Source organism: Alligator mississippiensis, chromosome 5 (genome assembly GCF_030867095.1).
Source record: "Alligator mississippiensis isolate rAllMis1 chromosome 5, rAllMis1, whole genome shotgun sequence".
NCBI lineage: Eukaryota > Metazoa > Chordata > Crocodylia > Alligatoridae > Alligator > Alligator mississippiensis.
The window spans coordinates 3,734,083-3,747,249 of record NC_081828.1 but is presented as its reverse complement, the minus strand read 5'-3'; the positions used below and the strand labels follow the sequence as shown (position 1 = coordinate 3,747,249).

Below are 13,167 nucleotides of genomic sequence, written 5' to 3'. Positions count from 1 at the left end.
CACAGGAGAACGGAGGAACCAAAAGGCAGAAAACAGCAGCAAAAGCCCTGCTGCCAGCCCAGCCTCCACAGCAGCTCTCCCTCCTGTTGCTGAACTGCGAAAAACCCAGGCAGAAGGACATCCCCTTGCACCTCCCAGCTGCTTCTCACTGCCTTGCCTTGCCCCTGGGTGGGCCCGTGCTGCACTGGATGATGATTTGGACTCTCCACGATTCCCTTGCCCCCCGCTAAAATAAAAAGGTATAACTGCCTGCAAGGGGTTTCTTCTTCAGAAGATGTTAGCAATGGGCCAGGTGCCAGAGAGCATCAGGAACCTTGCTGTGGGCTGCAGCGCCTGCATCTTCCATTGCCAAGAAAAGGAGGAAGGCTCATTTCCCCAGCAGATGGGAGGAAGGGAGCTTGCTCTTTTATTGTTTTTCCCGTTGCTTCGGTTTATGGCAAGACTGGCTGGCCAGGGCGAGTCCTCCGTAGCGCTTAGGAGCAGCTGACAAGGTGCTGGGGGTCGGGTCGAGCAGCAGAGCCCCTCTGCAAAGAAGCACCAGGGGCTTGCCAGCTTCTACCTGGGAAGAGCAGTGCCTTTGAGAAGCCTCTTTGCAAGCCATCTCTACCCCTGTCTGCAAGACCTCGCAGTGTGCAGGCAATCTGGGGTGGGGGGAGAGGCCGGGGGCTTCCAAAGGATGGCACTGAGGAGGAATTAAAGAGGATCTGGAGGCTTTTGCAGAGGCAGAGAGATGCCTCCATCCCCCTGTGGATGGCAGCATTTCACCTGTGCCTTGGAGAGGCTCCAAGATCCCTCCTGCGGGCTCCCTGCCTCGTGATCCAGGGCTGGGAAGCGGCAGGGACAGGTCCAGTACCCAGGCCTGGTGCTCTCTGTGGGAGCAAGATGCCTTTCCCCGGAGAGACGTGGCTCAATCCCTACCTGGGCACTGCGGTGCTGTGCTGCTTGGTGGTCACCATCTGGCTGCTGCGCTGGAAGAGGAGAGCAGCGCTCTGGAAGCAGGTGGAAGAAGCCAGGAGGAAGAGAGAGCAGAGGCTGGAGCGGATGCAGAAGGCTGCCTTGACATTTAGGGAGCAGGTAGGTGCCCCCAGCAGGGCTGCCATGAACCCCCCCAGGAGAGACCACAGGCTGCCCAGCACCCTGCACCCTCTCCCAATGGGCTGGAGATGACCCTTCCCTTAGTCCGGTGATTCTGTCCCCTGGGGGGCTGTGAGATCCTTTTAAGGGTGTCACACAATATTTGGGGTGCAGCTACACACAGCTGTGGGGGCATTGCCAGTGGATCAAGGGCAGTGATTCTTCCCCTCTATTCAGCACTGGGGAGGACACATCTGGAGTCCGGTGTCCAGCTGTGGCCCCCACTACAGAAAGGATGTGGACACATTGGAGAGAGTCCAGCGGAGGGCAATGATAATGGTTTGTGGACTCGGGGGCATGACTGGGGAGGAGAGGCTGAGGGAACTGGGCTGATTTAGTCCAGAGAAGAGACGACCGAGCGAGATTGAATAGCAGCCTTCACCTCCCTGCAGGGGGGTTACAAAGAGGATGGAGCTGGGCTGGTCTCGGTGGGGGCAGAAGACAGGACAAGGAGCAATGGGCTCCAGCTGCAGCAAGGGAAGTTGACGTTGGATATTAGGAAAAACTCTCTCACCAGGAGGACAGTAAAGCACTGAAGCAGCCTGTCCAGAGAGGTGCAAAAAAAAAAAAAGTTTTAATATTGCAGATATATGGGACTGGCAACGTTATCAATTGAGGATGAACTATTTAAAGACATGGATACCACAGATGTGATAAAGACTTTTGCAACAAGTCTGATTATTATTATCATTATCTCTGGTAAAAGGGGTTGCTGTGGTCCCCCAGCTTTACCTGTGCCAGGTTAGGGTGGCAGGTCTGTGTTGTGTCAGGGTTGAGGGCAGTCTTATGTAGAGTTTAGATTATGGATTGTATGGGATGGTTTGGATAGAGATGATCCTGCCTGATGGCAGGGGGTTGGACTAGATGACCTCTGGAGGTCCCTTCCAGCCCCACTTCTCTATGATCCTATGAAAAGGGATCTGGTTCCCTACTGAATTCTCCAGAGCTTCTCTGGAAGCGTAAGGGAAGAGGTGATTCCTGGGGCAACTGGTAAAGGATGAACCATGCAAACTTCATGGCTTGTTTTCTTGGCCCCTACTGCATGTTTCTTCACTGCCTTTGACCCTACACATTCAGGTTGCTATCACGGAATCAAGCTGGAAAGAACCCAGCCCATTGTGGGAGCCAGAAGGCATGCCGTGGGTAGGAGGAGTTAGAAACCCGCAGGTCTAAAGTCCTGGGGAAGGTACCGGAGACATCAGAACAGCTGGAACGTATTCAAGAACAGCCCGATGCAGACACAATCAATGCAAACTGGCATAATAGATAAGGAAAGCATACAGCAGAGGGGATCAACTGTTCTGGCAGGCGTGCCACCGATTAGCCCTTCAACCCTCCCTAAATGCCATTCATCCTCTCCCCCATCTGATCTGCTGCTCTGCTTTCTGCCCCATCTACCCCTGTGCTGCCTGTCCTCTCCCCAATTGTCTGCACCAAGGCTACCTGTGTCCCTTCTGGCTCAAGTGCCACAAGTTGGGCACCCCTGGCCTCTAGGATGGTCCAGCCAAACCTCATTTAATAGGGATGTTGTATCCTGGCCTCCAGGATGGTCCAGGCCAACCTCAGGGGTGGTATGTAGGTTGTCTTTATTGCACGTGTATTTAACTGGGGCAACACAGAAGGATTGTTTCACCTGCTGCTGAAATGCAGATGCTTCTGGGGTGGAACACAGCATCTGTTTCAAACCTCTGTGCTGTTGTACGGTATTTCTTTGACCATAAAGTCCAGCTCCTGTGTTTTCTCCTCCCTCCCTCCCTCCCTCAGAATCCTGGGGTAGAAGCTGATCGCATCCTCTCTCTCCCTCTCGTGGAGCTCTCTGAGGAACTCAGGACCGGGTCTCTTCCTCCAGAACATGTCCTTTACACCTACCTGGACAAGGTGAGAAATGCACGTATTTGCAAGGCTGGTTGTCCCCCATGTTATACCTGACTTGAGGGTCAGGGGGAGGGAGGGACAAGTGTCTAAAAGGAGGATGCTCTTCACTGCAAACAGAGCCAATTCCCAAAGCCCCCTACATTGTCTAAAGTCCAACAGAGTGAATGCTTTGGGTTACCCCAAATTCAAGGTGGCCCCAAAGAGAGGGAGTTGTAATGTTTCTGCCTACAGAATTAAGAATCCTTTTTGGGTGGGGGATTTCTACTTGTGCTATATGACAATTCCTACTCCCCTGAGGTCATGATGCTCCTTTCCTGATGTGGTGTGTCCTTAGCCTCTTCACAATCTGACTCCTGGCTTGTTAGGACTTGCATAGTTGTTCATTACTCCCTGCTACAGAAACTGCTGGGGAGCCTTCAGCAGCTTGGGAGAAACAAAGGTCAGCAAACCATACCTGTGGGTTTGCATATAGACTCAGACCATGCTAAGGGCACTTATAAGATGAGCGATCACATGTTAAAGCTCATGCTAAGTGCCTTCTGAACCCCTCAAACTTACACCACTTCAAGAGAGGGTTAACTCTGGGCTGTGCGACGTAGCTTCTGTGAGGGTAACTTAAATGTGCTCCAAGGAGGTAAAACAAGCAAATTGCAATTCTCTGGCATCCCAGGTTGCACTACTCCCAGCACCCCACCACCCATAGCAGGGATAAGACCCAGGCATCCTGGCTGCTCACCAGCTCGGTAGTGGCAAGTCAGAGCGATGCAGGAAAGAAATGGTATTAACTTCTAATGTGCAACTGCTCACAGCATGTGCTAACTTTAACACTGGCTAACATTACACAGATTTAGCATGTCGAAGTGTAACGTGTAACTTCACCCTCAGTGAAATCACCAGTGAGACCTCACCTTGACATGCGTATCCATGAGTCATATGGGTATGAGTTATCTGGGTTAAGTGAGCAGTATTTTATGGAGATGTAAAGCACTTTGGGTTTTTTGTCTTTTCATTGTCCTCCGTGATCAAGACGGAGGGAAAGAGAATAAAAGAGCATTGAAAAAGGGCTGGGAGACACTCAAGGCTGAATAGATTTACTGTATTAAAACCATATAGCTAAAATAGTCAATAGCTGATTCATTACGATGATTATAAAATGAGATTCTCAAGAATCTTATCAAAAGCAAACTCCTGGTCTGTGCCACACCAGCCGGTGCAACACTTCATAGCTCTTCTGAGATGCATCATTTTATATAATTTGCGATGTGGCCCAATGTTCTTTCCCTTGTGACCTTTTGGCATAGTTAGGGGGAAAATTGTCCTCAGTAAACCTGCCCCAAAAACCTGGGGAATTTGGCACTACAGTGAAATCTGGTTAATCACTCACTAGCATAACTCAGGACACTGTGGTCTGCCAATGTATTTAATCCCTGCCAGAGTCCTGTGATTTGTACACAGAACAATTTGGCTAATTTGTCAGCTGTTAAAGCGATATGAGTCTTGCTACATGGGCTCCCAGACTAAATCACAGTGGCGTTTGCTCCTGCTAATTAGTCACCAGACCAACCTGGTAGCCTTCTATGACCACAGGCGATGACCGGGTGAGGGGACTGTGGGTGCTTGACCACCTGGCGATAGCGATCATTGCCTATTGGAATTCACCATCCAGCACAGAGTGGCAAAGGCCTGCAGTAAGGCCCAGCCCTGGACTTCAGAAGGGCGGATTTCATTGAGCTAAGGAGACTAGTCAGGGAGGCACTGAGGTCCTGGAGGGGTGGGGAGTTGAGAGTTCAAGACGAGTGGTTGTTCCTGAAGGAGACGATCCTCCAAGTCCGAATGGTAGCAATCCCAACATGGATCAATGGGGGAAAGAGTGCTCAAAAGCCCCCATGGCTCACCAAAAGCATCCAGGAACGTCTCAAAACTAAAAGGGAGGCATACACCCGATGGAAGGGAGGGTCTATCACCAGGGAGGACACCTACAGGCTGGAGAACTCCCTTCTCATCAGTGCAGAGGCAGAAAAGGATCTTGGAGTCGTTATAGACTCCAAAATGAACATGGGCCACCATGTAGGGACACAGTCAGGAAGGCTAACCGCACCTTGTCATGGATCCACAGATGCATCACGAGCAGGTCCAAGGAGGAGATCCTCCCCCTCTACGCGACACTGGTCAGGCCGCAGGTGGAGTACTGCATCCAGTTCTGGGCACCGCACTTCAGGAGGGATGTGGACAGCACGGAGAGGGTCCAGAGGAGGCCACCCGCATGATCCGGGGCAGCAGGGCAAGCCCTACGAGGGGAGGCCGCGGGACCTGAATCTGTTCAGCCTCCACAAGAGAAGGCTGAGAGGGGATCTCATGGCCATCTATAAACTTACCAGGGGGGACCAGCAGGCTATGGGAGAGTCCCCGTTCCCCCGAGCACTACTGGGAGTAACAAGGAATAACGGCCATAAGTTGACGGAGAGCAGATTCAGACTAGACATCAGGAGGCGCTACTTCGCGGTCAGGGCAGCTAGGATCTGGAACCAACTTCCAAGGGAAGTGGTGCTCGCTCCTACCCTGGGGGTCTTCAAAAGGAGGCTAGACAGACACCTTGCCGGGGTTGTTTGACCCCAACATCCTTTCCTGCCATGGCACGGGGTAAGACTTGATGATCTGCTCAGGTCCCTTCCGCCCCTACCAACTAGGAAACTATAAGTTTCTGCCATGCATCTTCAAGCCAAATGGTGCCCACAAAGCATTAGATATTCTTCAGCTTTTCTGGGCTCTTCTAGCAGACAATCAAGCAGTCAGTTTTACAGAAGTATCTTCTCTTTTGGCCACAAGTGCAGAGCAAAAACCTTTGACTAATTATTTTACTCCATCATCATATCATTTCTATAGAAAGCAACCTCATCAAGAGTTTGTCTACATCATCTTGGCAGGCAAGGTTCTTTGGGTAGATGTGGTATCTTTTATTAGGCCAACAAAATAGTTGGGAAAAAGCTCTTTGTAAGCTTTCGGGCGCAATAACCCTTCATAGGGAGTCTTCCCTATTCCTGGAGAAGGGTAATTACACCCAAAAGCTTGCAAAGAACTTTTTTCAAGCTACTCAGTTGGTCTAATAAAAGATACTCAAAGAAACTTGCCTGCTTATGTTCTTAGACCAGCATGGCTACAACCAAAAACTCTGCATCATCTTATAATTGGGTAGTTAGGCATTACTACTAATGCCCTTAGAGCCGCAAATCAACCAGATTTTACTGTGTTTCTTGCTCAGAGGAAACCAGCTTCAAAATTCAGCTGGCTTCCGCCTCCAACCTCTATCCCCCTCCTGACGGGCTTTGTCATCTTTTCAAAGGCCTTTCAAGTGAACAAGGACATCAACTGTCTGACTGACTTTCTCCAGGAGTGCGAGTCTCAGCTTCAGGAAGTGAAGAAGCAGGAGAAGAAGGGCTTGTTGTACGGGATCCCGGTCAGCGTGAAGGATTCCATTGAGTGCAAGGTATAGCACGCATCGCTTTTGTGGCTGAAATTCTCAGAGGAGATCAGTCAGTTTGGACATTGAGATGGATTGGTATCATCTTTAGATCTTCATGGTTTCAAATCTCAGTGGTAATCCCCGCTTTTGACCTATATGAGGATCACAGTGGTTAAGAGAAGTCTTCCTGACAGTTTCCCTAGGGCAGGTCATGCTCATGAAACAGTCTCTCTGTCAAAAAGTTCCCTTCTCGTTAAGAACCAGACTGCAGGCATGTGAACGGCATGACTCAGAAAGTGGTATCCTAAGGACAGAGCTATGTCCAGGTCACAATATTCCTGTTTGCAGTATCCCAGCAAGTGGGAATATAGCCAATTTTCACATTGTCACATGCCTAGCCAAGCCAGTTACAATACCTTTCTTGGACTTCCACAACCTATGTGACAGGTTGTCTCCATAGGCATATCCGTTTACTCAGTGCTTATTAACACAGTCCAACCGCATCATAGCCAACCCCATTCATCACCAACCCCCATTTGAACAATCCCAACAGCAGAGAAGGATTTCTTTTCGCATTGTTACGATGCAGCAAATTGGTTCTCACTTTTATACTGAAGGTTCTCCTTTAACGAGCTTTTCTTCTGGTCCCATTGCAGGTGGGGAGTCGTTATGTAGAGCTTGTACTGTGAAAATATCCCAATTCACATTTCATTAAAACCAGACCACAGAACTAGCTCCTATGAGTACATGGTGCCAATCATTGCTCTTGAGGCATGAAGGAGGTTTCAAATCGGGCCCGGCTACCTGTGTCTGCTTTCTGCTTTTCAGGGACATGATTCCACAATGGGGTTTCTGAAGAACCTCAATCGTCCTGCTGCCGAGGACAGCGTGGTGGTCCAGGTCTTGAAGAGACAGGGCGCCATTCCCTTTGCGAAGAGCAACGTACCTCAGGGCTTGCTGAGGTAAATTGGAACAACTTTCGAATGGATCCAGTTTTCATGGGCAAAGCAAATATCTTCTGCCGACTTTTGGGCCAGGATTATTTTGACCTAGATTTTTAATCAGTTAAAAAGTTTCCTAAGAGCTGCTAAGGACACATCTTGAAAACATTCCAAATGTCACTGAAACCGTAATGGGTGGGGTCAGCTATTTCTTTTCCCCCTCCAATTTCCCCTATTTCGCTACCACAGGGGTGGGCAAAACGTGGCCCAGGGGCCACATGCAGCCTGCCTGGTCATTCTATCCAGCCCGCGGGGCCCCTACAAAATTTAGAAACTTAATATTTATCTGCCCTGGGCTGCCTGTCACGCGGCCCTCGATGGCTTGCCAAAACTCAGTAAGTGGTCCTCTGCCCAAAATAATCGCCCGCCCCTGCTCTACCAGCGACGATTCCAGCTGTGAAGGTACTCTAATTTCAATCAAATAAAGATGTTATTCATTCTACTATTACCATATCTCCTTGCATGCCATGTGCCCTCAAATTACACATGCACTGTGTTTTGGGGAGGCTGAATGAAATACAAAGATTTTTCTTGCATCATGGCTAAATCCTAACCACGGGGGATCCTGACCTCATGGCTAAATCCTGGGCAGAGCTGCCTGGCTAAAAGCTACTGCCAATTTGGCAGCAGCTGTGAAAGGGTTAAAATGAACAATGATGCTGAACAGTGCACGCCACCCCTCCTCTCCCACGCCAGGCATAGAGAGCCAGTCCCAGCAGGCATTATAGCATCCCTATGCATTATTAAGTGCAGAAATTTGCTTCCTTGCTTAAGACAAGCACCTACATTTTGGAAGGCACATTTTTGGGGGGGAAAAGGTACACGTGGCATGCAAGTAAATGCAGTATTTTTCCCATTTTAAGGCCTCCCCCCCAGTAAAAAACTGGGAAAAAAAAGACTTAATGACAAACAGCTTCTGCTTGCACAACATATGCCTTTTTGACAAATCTCAAGTAAAAAATACTACACTGCAGAAATTTCTCAGCCCTATACCAAGGACCTGACTAAAGGCTCCTTTGGACTTCACTGGTCTCCAGACCAGATCACGAGGTACGTAAACACTGAAGCTTCTTTCTCATTCTAGCTATGACTGCAGTAACGTCATCTTTGGGCCTACAGCGAACCCTCTGAACCACACCAGATCGCCTGGTGGTTCCAGCGGTGGAGAAGGGGCCCTGATCGGGAGTGGAGGATCCATCCTGGGCATTGGGACTGATATAGGAGGGAGTCTTCGAATCCCAGCTGCTTTCTGTGGGATCTGTGCATTTAAACCCACTGGGTCCAGACTCAGGTACCCCAGACACCTTGGTCCTTTGCCCTGGCAGCAACCTGGGCTTCAATGAAGATCACTCTAAAGTGAAATCTCAGTGAGAGGGTCAGGAATTAACCCATGGGTAGGAAGTATCCATGCCTGGTAGCAGCCTGACAATGCCAGCACGTTCAGTGAGAACATCTTTAAGGATATTTTCATGCTAGTCTTCTATAGACGAGCTTTCTGCAACTCAAAGGTCTCTTTTTCCCCCATCTAAAAAAAGGGACCCAGGCAAAACTCTCTTCCAGTGCAGTTCCCTTCACCCCATGTGTCCCTATGCAAGCAGAGGTTTGCATTTCCAAAGGAAACCAAAGGCATTAGGAAGACCACTTCTATTACTGTAGAAGATGAATAACTAGTTTTCCCTTGGGCCTCTTTGCAAGTTCCCAGCTGAAAGCTTTAACGTTCAGTCTTTTTTTCATATGCCAGGGACTTCAACCTAGGACATTTCAGTCCCAGATAAGAATGTTTTGGGGAAAAATGTCCTGGCTTGGGACTGCGAGAACTTTGGCTTTAGTTTTTGCTACCTAAATCTTTTTCAACCAGGCCTGAATTATTTTTCCCTATAATCTCAGGATCTCTGTTTATTTTGGGGTTATTGCAAGCTAGAACACACATTCTAGTCTGCGTGTTTGTAGCATGTGCCAAGGAAGGGCAAATGTCCCATTTGTTGTCAGTCTTACTCACAACCACCCTTCCCTGTTAAAAGCAATCTTTCTTCTGCTGTTTGTGCTTCTGTGTTCTTTCCACAGCCAGAAAGGAATGGTTGCCATTCTTCGGGGGCAAAAATCAGGTAGGATTTTTACCACCAATGGTCTCCTGAAAACTAGAATCATAGAAAAGTAGGGCTGGAAGAGACCTCTGAAGGTCATGTAGTCCAACCCCTGCCTGAGGCATGATCATCCCTATCCAAACCATCCCATACAAATCCACTGTCTAACCTAGTAGTGACACTACACAGTCAACCCTGACACAACCACAAGATATAGCAGCCTAGCCTACCACAGGAAAAGGAGGGGGACAATGCCAGGAAATGGGCACATCTACACATGCGTTTAATTTTAATGTGCATTAAGCTAACGTGCATTAAACAATTTTTGGCAGGTGTATACACGTGCAGAGACTTGGCACTAAAGTTAGTGCCAAGTCCCTGCAGCCCTGCCATGTGCCCCTAGTCACCTGGGCAGACCCCGCACTAAAGTTAGTGCCAGGTCGCATCTACACGTGCATTAATACGCTTTGACTAATCACACCTAAATTTGATGCCTGAGTTCCTCCTGTTTGTTCCCCATACTCCGAGCGTTGGTAAAAAGGCATTTAAGGCCTTGCATAGCTGTGCTTGCCACCCCCCAATTAGGAAGACTATCCGGACCCCTGTTTCTTCTGCCAAAGGCTTTGTGGTCTCTTTCAGGAGATCAAAAGAAGAGCCTGGCAAGCCAGAGCCAGAGAGCTTCCTTTGGTATCCTCTCTAAAAGCGATCTTGGATGTATTTGGCTTGGGCTTGGTTGACCATGCTAATGATGTATGGGGAAGTGGGACCCAGCAGGTCTCAGAAAGCAGAAGGTCTCGGACCTCTACCCTTGGTCCTCTGCCCAGTACTTGCTACCATAGCCATGTGACCAGGTTCACCCTGACAGCGAGTATGTCTCTTTGTTAGGCTACTGGAAGTGATGTGTTGGCAGCATGCCTATGGAGACAAAAATGGAAAACTCCAATCCAAAGACACATGGATATTTCCATCTTACAACTGGGGTTTTTTTGCTGAGAAGTGTACACCCGTTTTAGAGCAACAGCTACTGTGCCCATCACAAACATAGTTTGCTTAGGTTAGCAGTTATTTGAGCACTAGTCTGCAAGTGTGGCCCTTCTGGTTCTACACAGCTGGTGTCTGTGAGATATTACCCACTTCCCCTTGGCCTGGTTCAAGAGCATTCAACTTGTTCATGCTCCCAGATGTACGGCCTACTCATTTTGGGTTTAGCGTGCTTGAAGCCAGGGAGCAGTGTAGACATACTCTTGCATGCTTGGGTGGTGAGTACCCAACTACATAGCATGAGTCTCATCTGAAGAGTAATACCCACATTGGCTTGGATTGAGTCATTTTGCCTTGTACACTCTGTCTATACAAAGGGAAACCTTGGCCTGTGACCCTCAGGGAAAGGTGTTCTGCTGTTTTTACCATTGGTTTGTTCTAGCAAAAGTCAAGTCAGTATAAAACACCAGATCTGGGTAAGCCTAAAAGCTATTCTTCCAGGAGAACAGATCTGAACTACTTGCAAGAGCCATAGACACATCTGAAGGTGTCCTGAAGAGTTGCCTCTTCTCTTTCCCTAATCCTCCACTTACCTTAACCAGCACCGGCTTCATGTCCCTTTCCCAGGCCCAGCTGTGGGGCTTGTCTCCTTGCAATAGAATTGGTCGGGGGGCTGGAGCTAAGTCCACCTCTTTCTGGAATTCTCATCTGATCATAGATCATAGATTCATAGATTGTAGAGTCGGAAGGGACCACAATGGATCATCGTGTCCGACCCCCTGCCCCTGGCAGGAAAGAGGACCGAGGTCAGATGACCCCACCTAGGTGACTATCTAGCCTCCTCTTGAAGACCTCCAAGCTAGGTGATAGCACCACCTCTCTTGGAAGCCCATTCCAGATCCCGGCCACACTTACTGTGAAAAAGTTCATCCTAATATCTAACCTAAATCCACTCTCAACTAGTTCACACCCGTTGTTCCTAGTCACTCCCTGGGGCACCTTAGTAAACAGCGCTTCCCCTATTCCCCGTTGACCTCCCCTAATAAATTTATACGCGGCCACAAGCTCTCCCCTCAGCCATCCCTTGTGGAGGCTGAAGAGATTCAGCTCTCTCAACCTCCCCCCGTAGGGTCTATCACGAAAGTCACTAATCATGTGAGTGGCCTAATCTGGACCCTCTCGAGATTCCCCGCATTCCTCTTGAAGTTCGGTGCCCAAAACTGGACGCAGTACTCCAACTGTGTCCTGACCTGTGCCGCATAGAGGGGGAGCATCACCTCCTTTGATCTATTAGTCATGCACCTGCTAATGCAAGGCAAGGTGCGATTGGCCTTGTTAATGGCCTCATTACACTGCCGGCTCATGTTCACCTTGGAGTCAGTTATGACTCCAAGATCCCTCTCTGCCTCCGAGCTGCTGAGGACAGGGTGGACATTACAATCTATCGAGTGGACAGGGTCTGGAACGGGCTCCCAAGGGGGGTGGTGCTCTCCCCTACAATGGGGGTCTTCAAGAGGAGGTTAGATGAGCATCTAGCTGGGGTCATCTAGACCCAGCGCTCTTTCCTGCTTGTGCAGGGGGTCGGACTCGATGATCTATTGAGGTCCCTTCCGACCCTAACATCTATGAATCTATGACACTCCCCAACCTACAGGTGTGCTGGGGATTCCTCCTTCCCAGGTGGAGTATCTTACATTTATCTTTATTAAATTGCATCCTATTTCTCTCTGCCCATTGATCCAAACTGTCCAGGTCGGCCTGAATCTGCTCCCTGCCCTCCGGTGTACTAACTTTGCCCCATAACTTGGTGTCATCAGTGAACTTGGAGAGGGTGCTCTCCACGCCCTCGTCCAAATCACTGATGAAGATATTGAATATTATCGGTCCGAGGACCAAACCCTGAGGGACCCCACCGGTCACCTCCCTCCAGGCTGAGAAGGAACCATCCACCACTACTCTCTGGTGCGGTCCCTAAGCCAGTTGGCCACCCACCTGACCGTGTAGGCATCCACTCGGCAGTCTGCTAGCTTCCCAATGAGGATAGGGTGCAAAACTGTGTCAAAGGCCCTCCTAAACTCCAGGAAGATGACATCAGCCTTGGCTCCCATGTCCAGGCAGTGTGTGACCTGGTCATAGAAGGCTACAAGGTTTGTCAGGCAGGATCTACCTGTGACAAAACCCATGCTGGTTTCCCCTCAGCATCGTTTCCCTTGCTGGGCCTGCACAAATGTGTTCTTTGATTATTTTCTCTAGCATTTTCCCAGGAATAGAGGTAAGACTGACTGGCCTGAAGTTACCTGGCTCATCCCTTCTCTCGTTCTTGAAAATGGGCACCACATTGGCCCTTCTCCAGTCCTCAGGGACCTGGCTGGAGCACCACGAGCACTTGAACAGTTGTGCCAATGGCTCAGCTATGACACTGGCCAATTCTTTCAGCAGCCATGGATGGAGGTCATCCGGGCCTGCTGACTTGTACCCATCCAGCTCCTTCAGGAACTCCTTAACTATTTCAGAACTAACCGTAGGTAGACTGGTGCCATGTGGACATCCATCAATGATCGAGGTGGGGGGATTGGCTTGGTCGGTACGTAGAAATACTGAAGCGAAGAACTCATTGAAGAGCTCTGCTTTT

The 13,167-nt window shown here is 49.4% G+C and overlaps 1 protein-coding gene across 5 annotated transcripts in view; it reads left to right on the top strand.

The window, feature by feature from the left end:
• The first annotated feature begins 812 nt into the window (after positions 1-812).
• The window catches only part of LOC132250712 (fatty-acid amide hydrolase 1-like), a 29,586-nt gene continuing 17,231 nt past the window's right edge, over positions 813-13,167 (top strand). For 3 of the 5 annotated variants that reach the window (XR_009462299.1, XM_059727792.1, XM_059727790.1), the window contains exons 1-6: positions 2,352-2,705; positions 2,899-3,012; positions 6,350-6,493; positions 7,298-7,431; positions 8,555-8,761; positions 9,535-9,575. Coding sequence is in view for 4 of the 5 variants with exons in the window: in XM_059727792.1 (XP_059583775.1) it covers positions 2,367-2,705; positions 2,899-3,012; positions 6,350-6,493; positions 7,298-7,431; positions 8,555-8,761; positions 9,535-9,575 (979 nt within the window). In the remaining variant the exon portion in view is untranslated. Of the gene's footprint in view, positions 1,075-2,351; positions 2,706-2,898; positions 3,013-4,625; positions 5,190-6,349; positions 6,494-7,297; positions 7,432-8,554; positions 8,762-9,534; positions 9,576-13,167 lie in introns of those variants that run through there. The other 2 variants (XM_059727791.1, XM_059727793.1) reach the window with 2 other exon arrangements.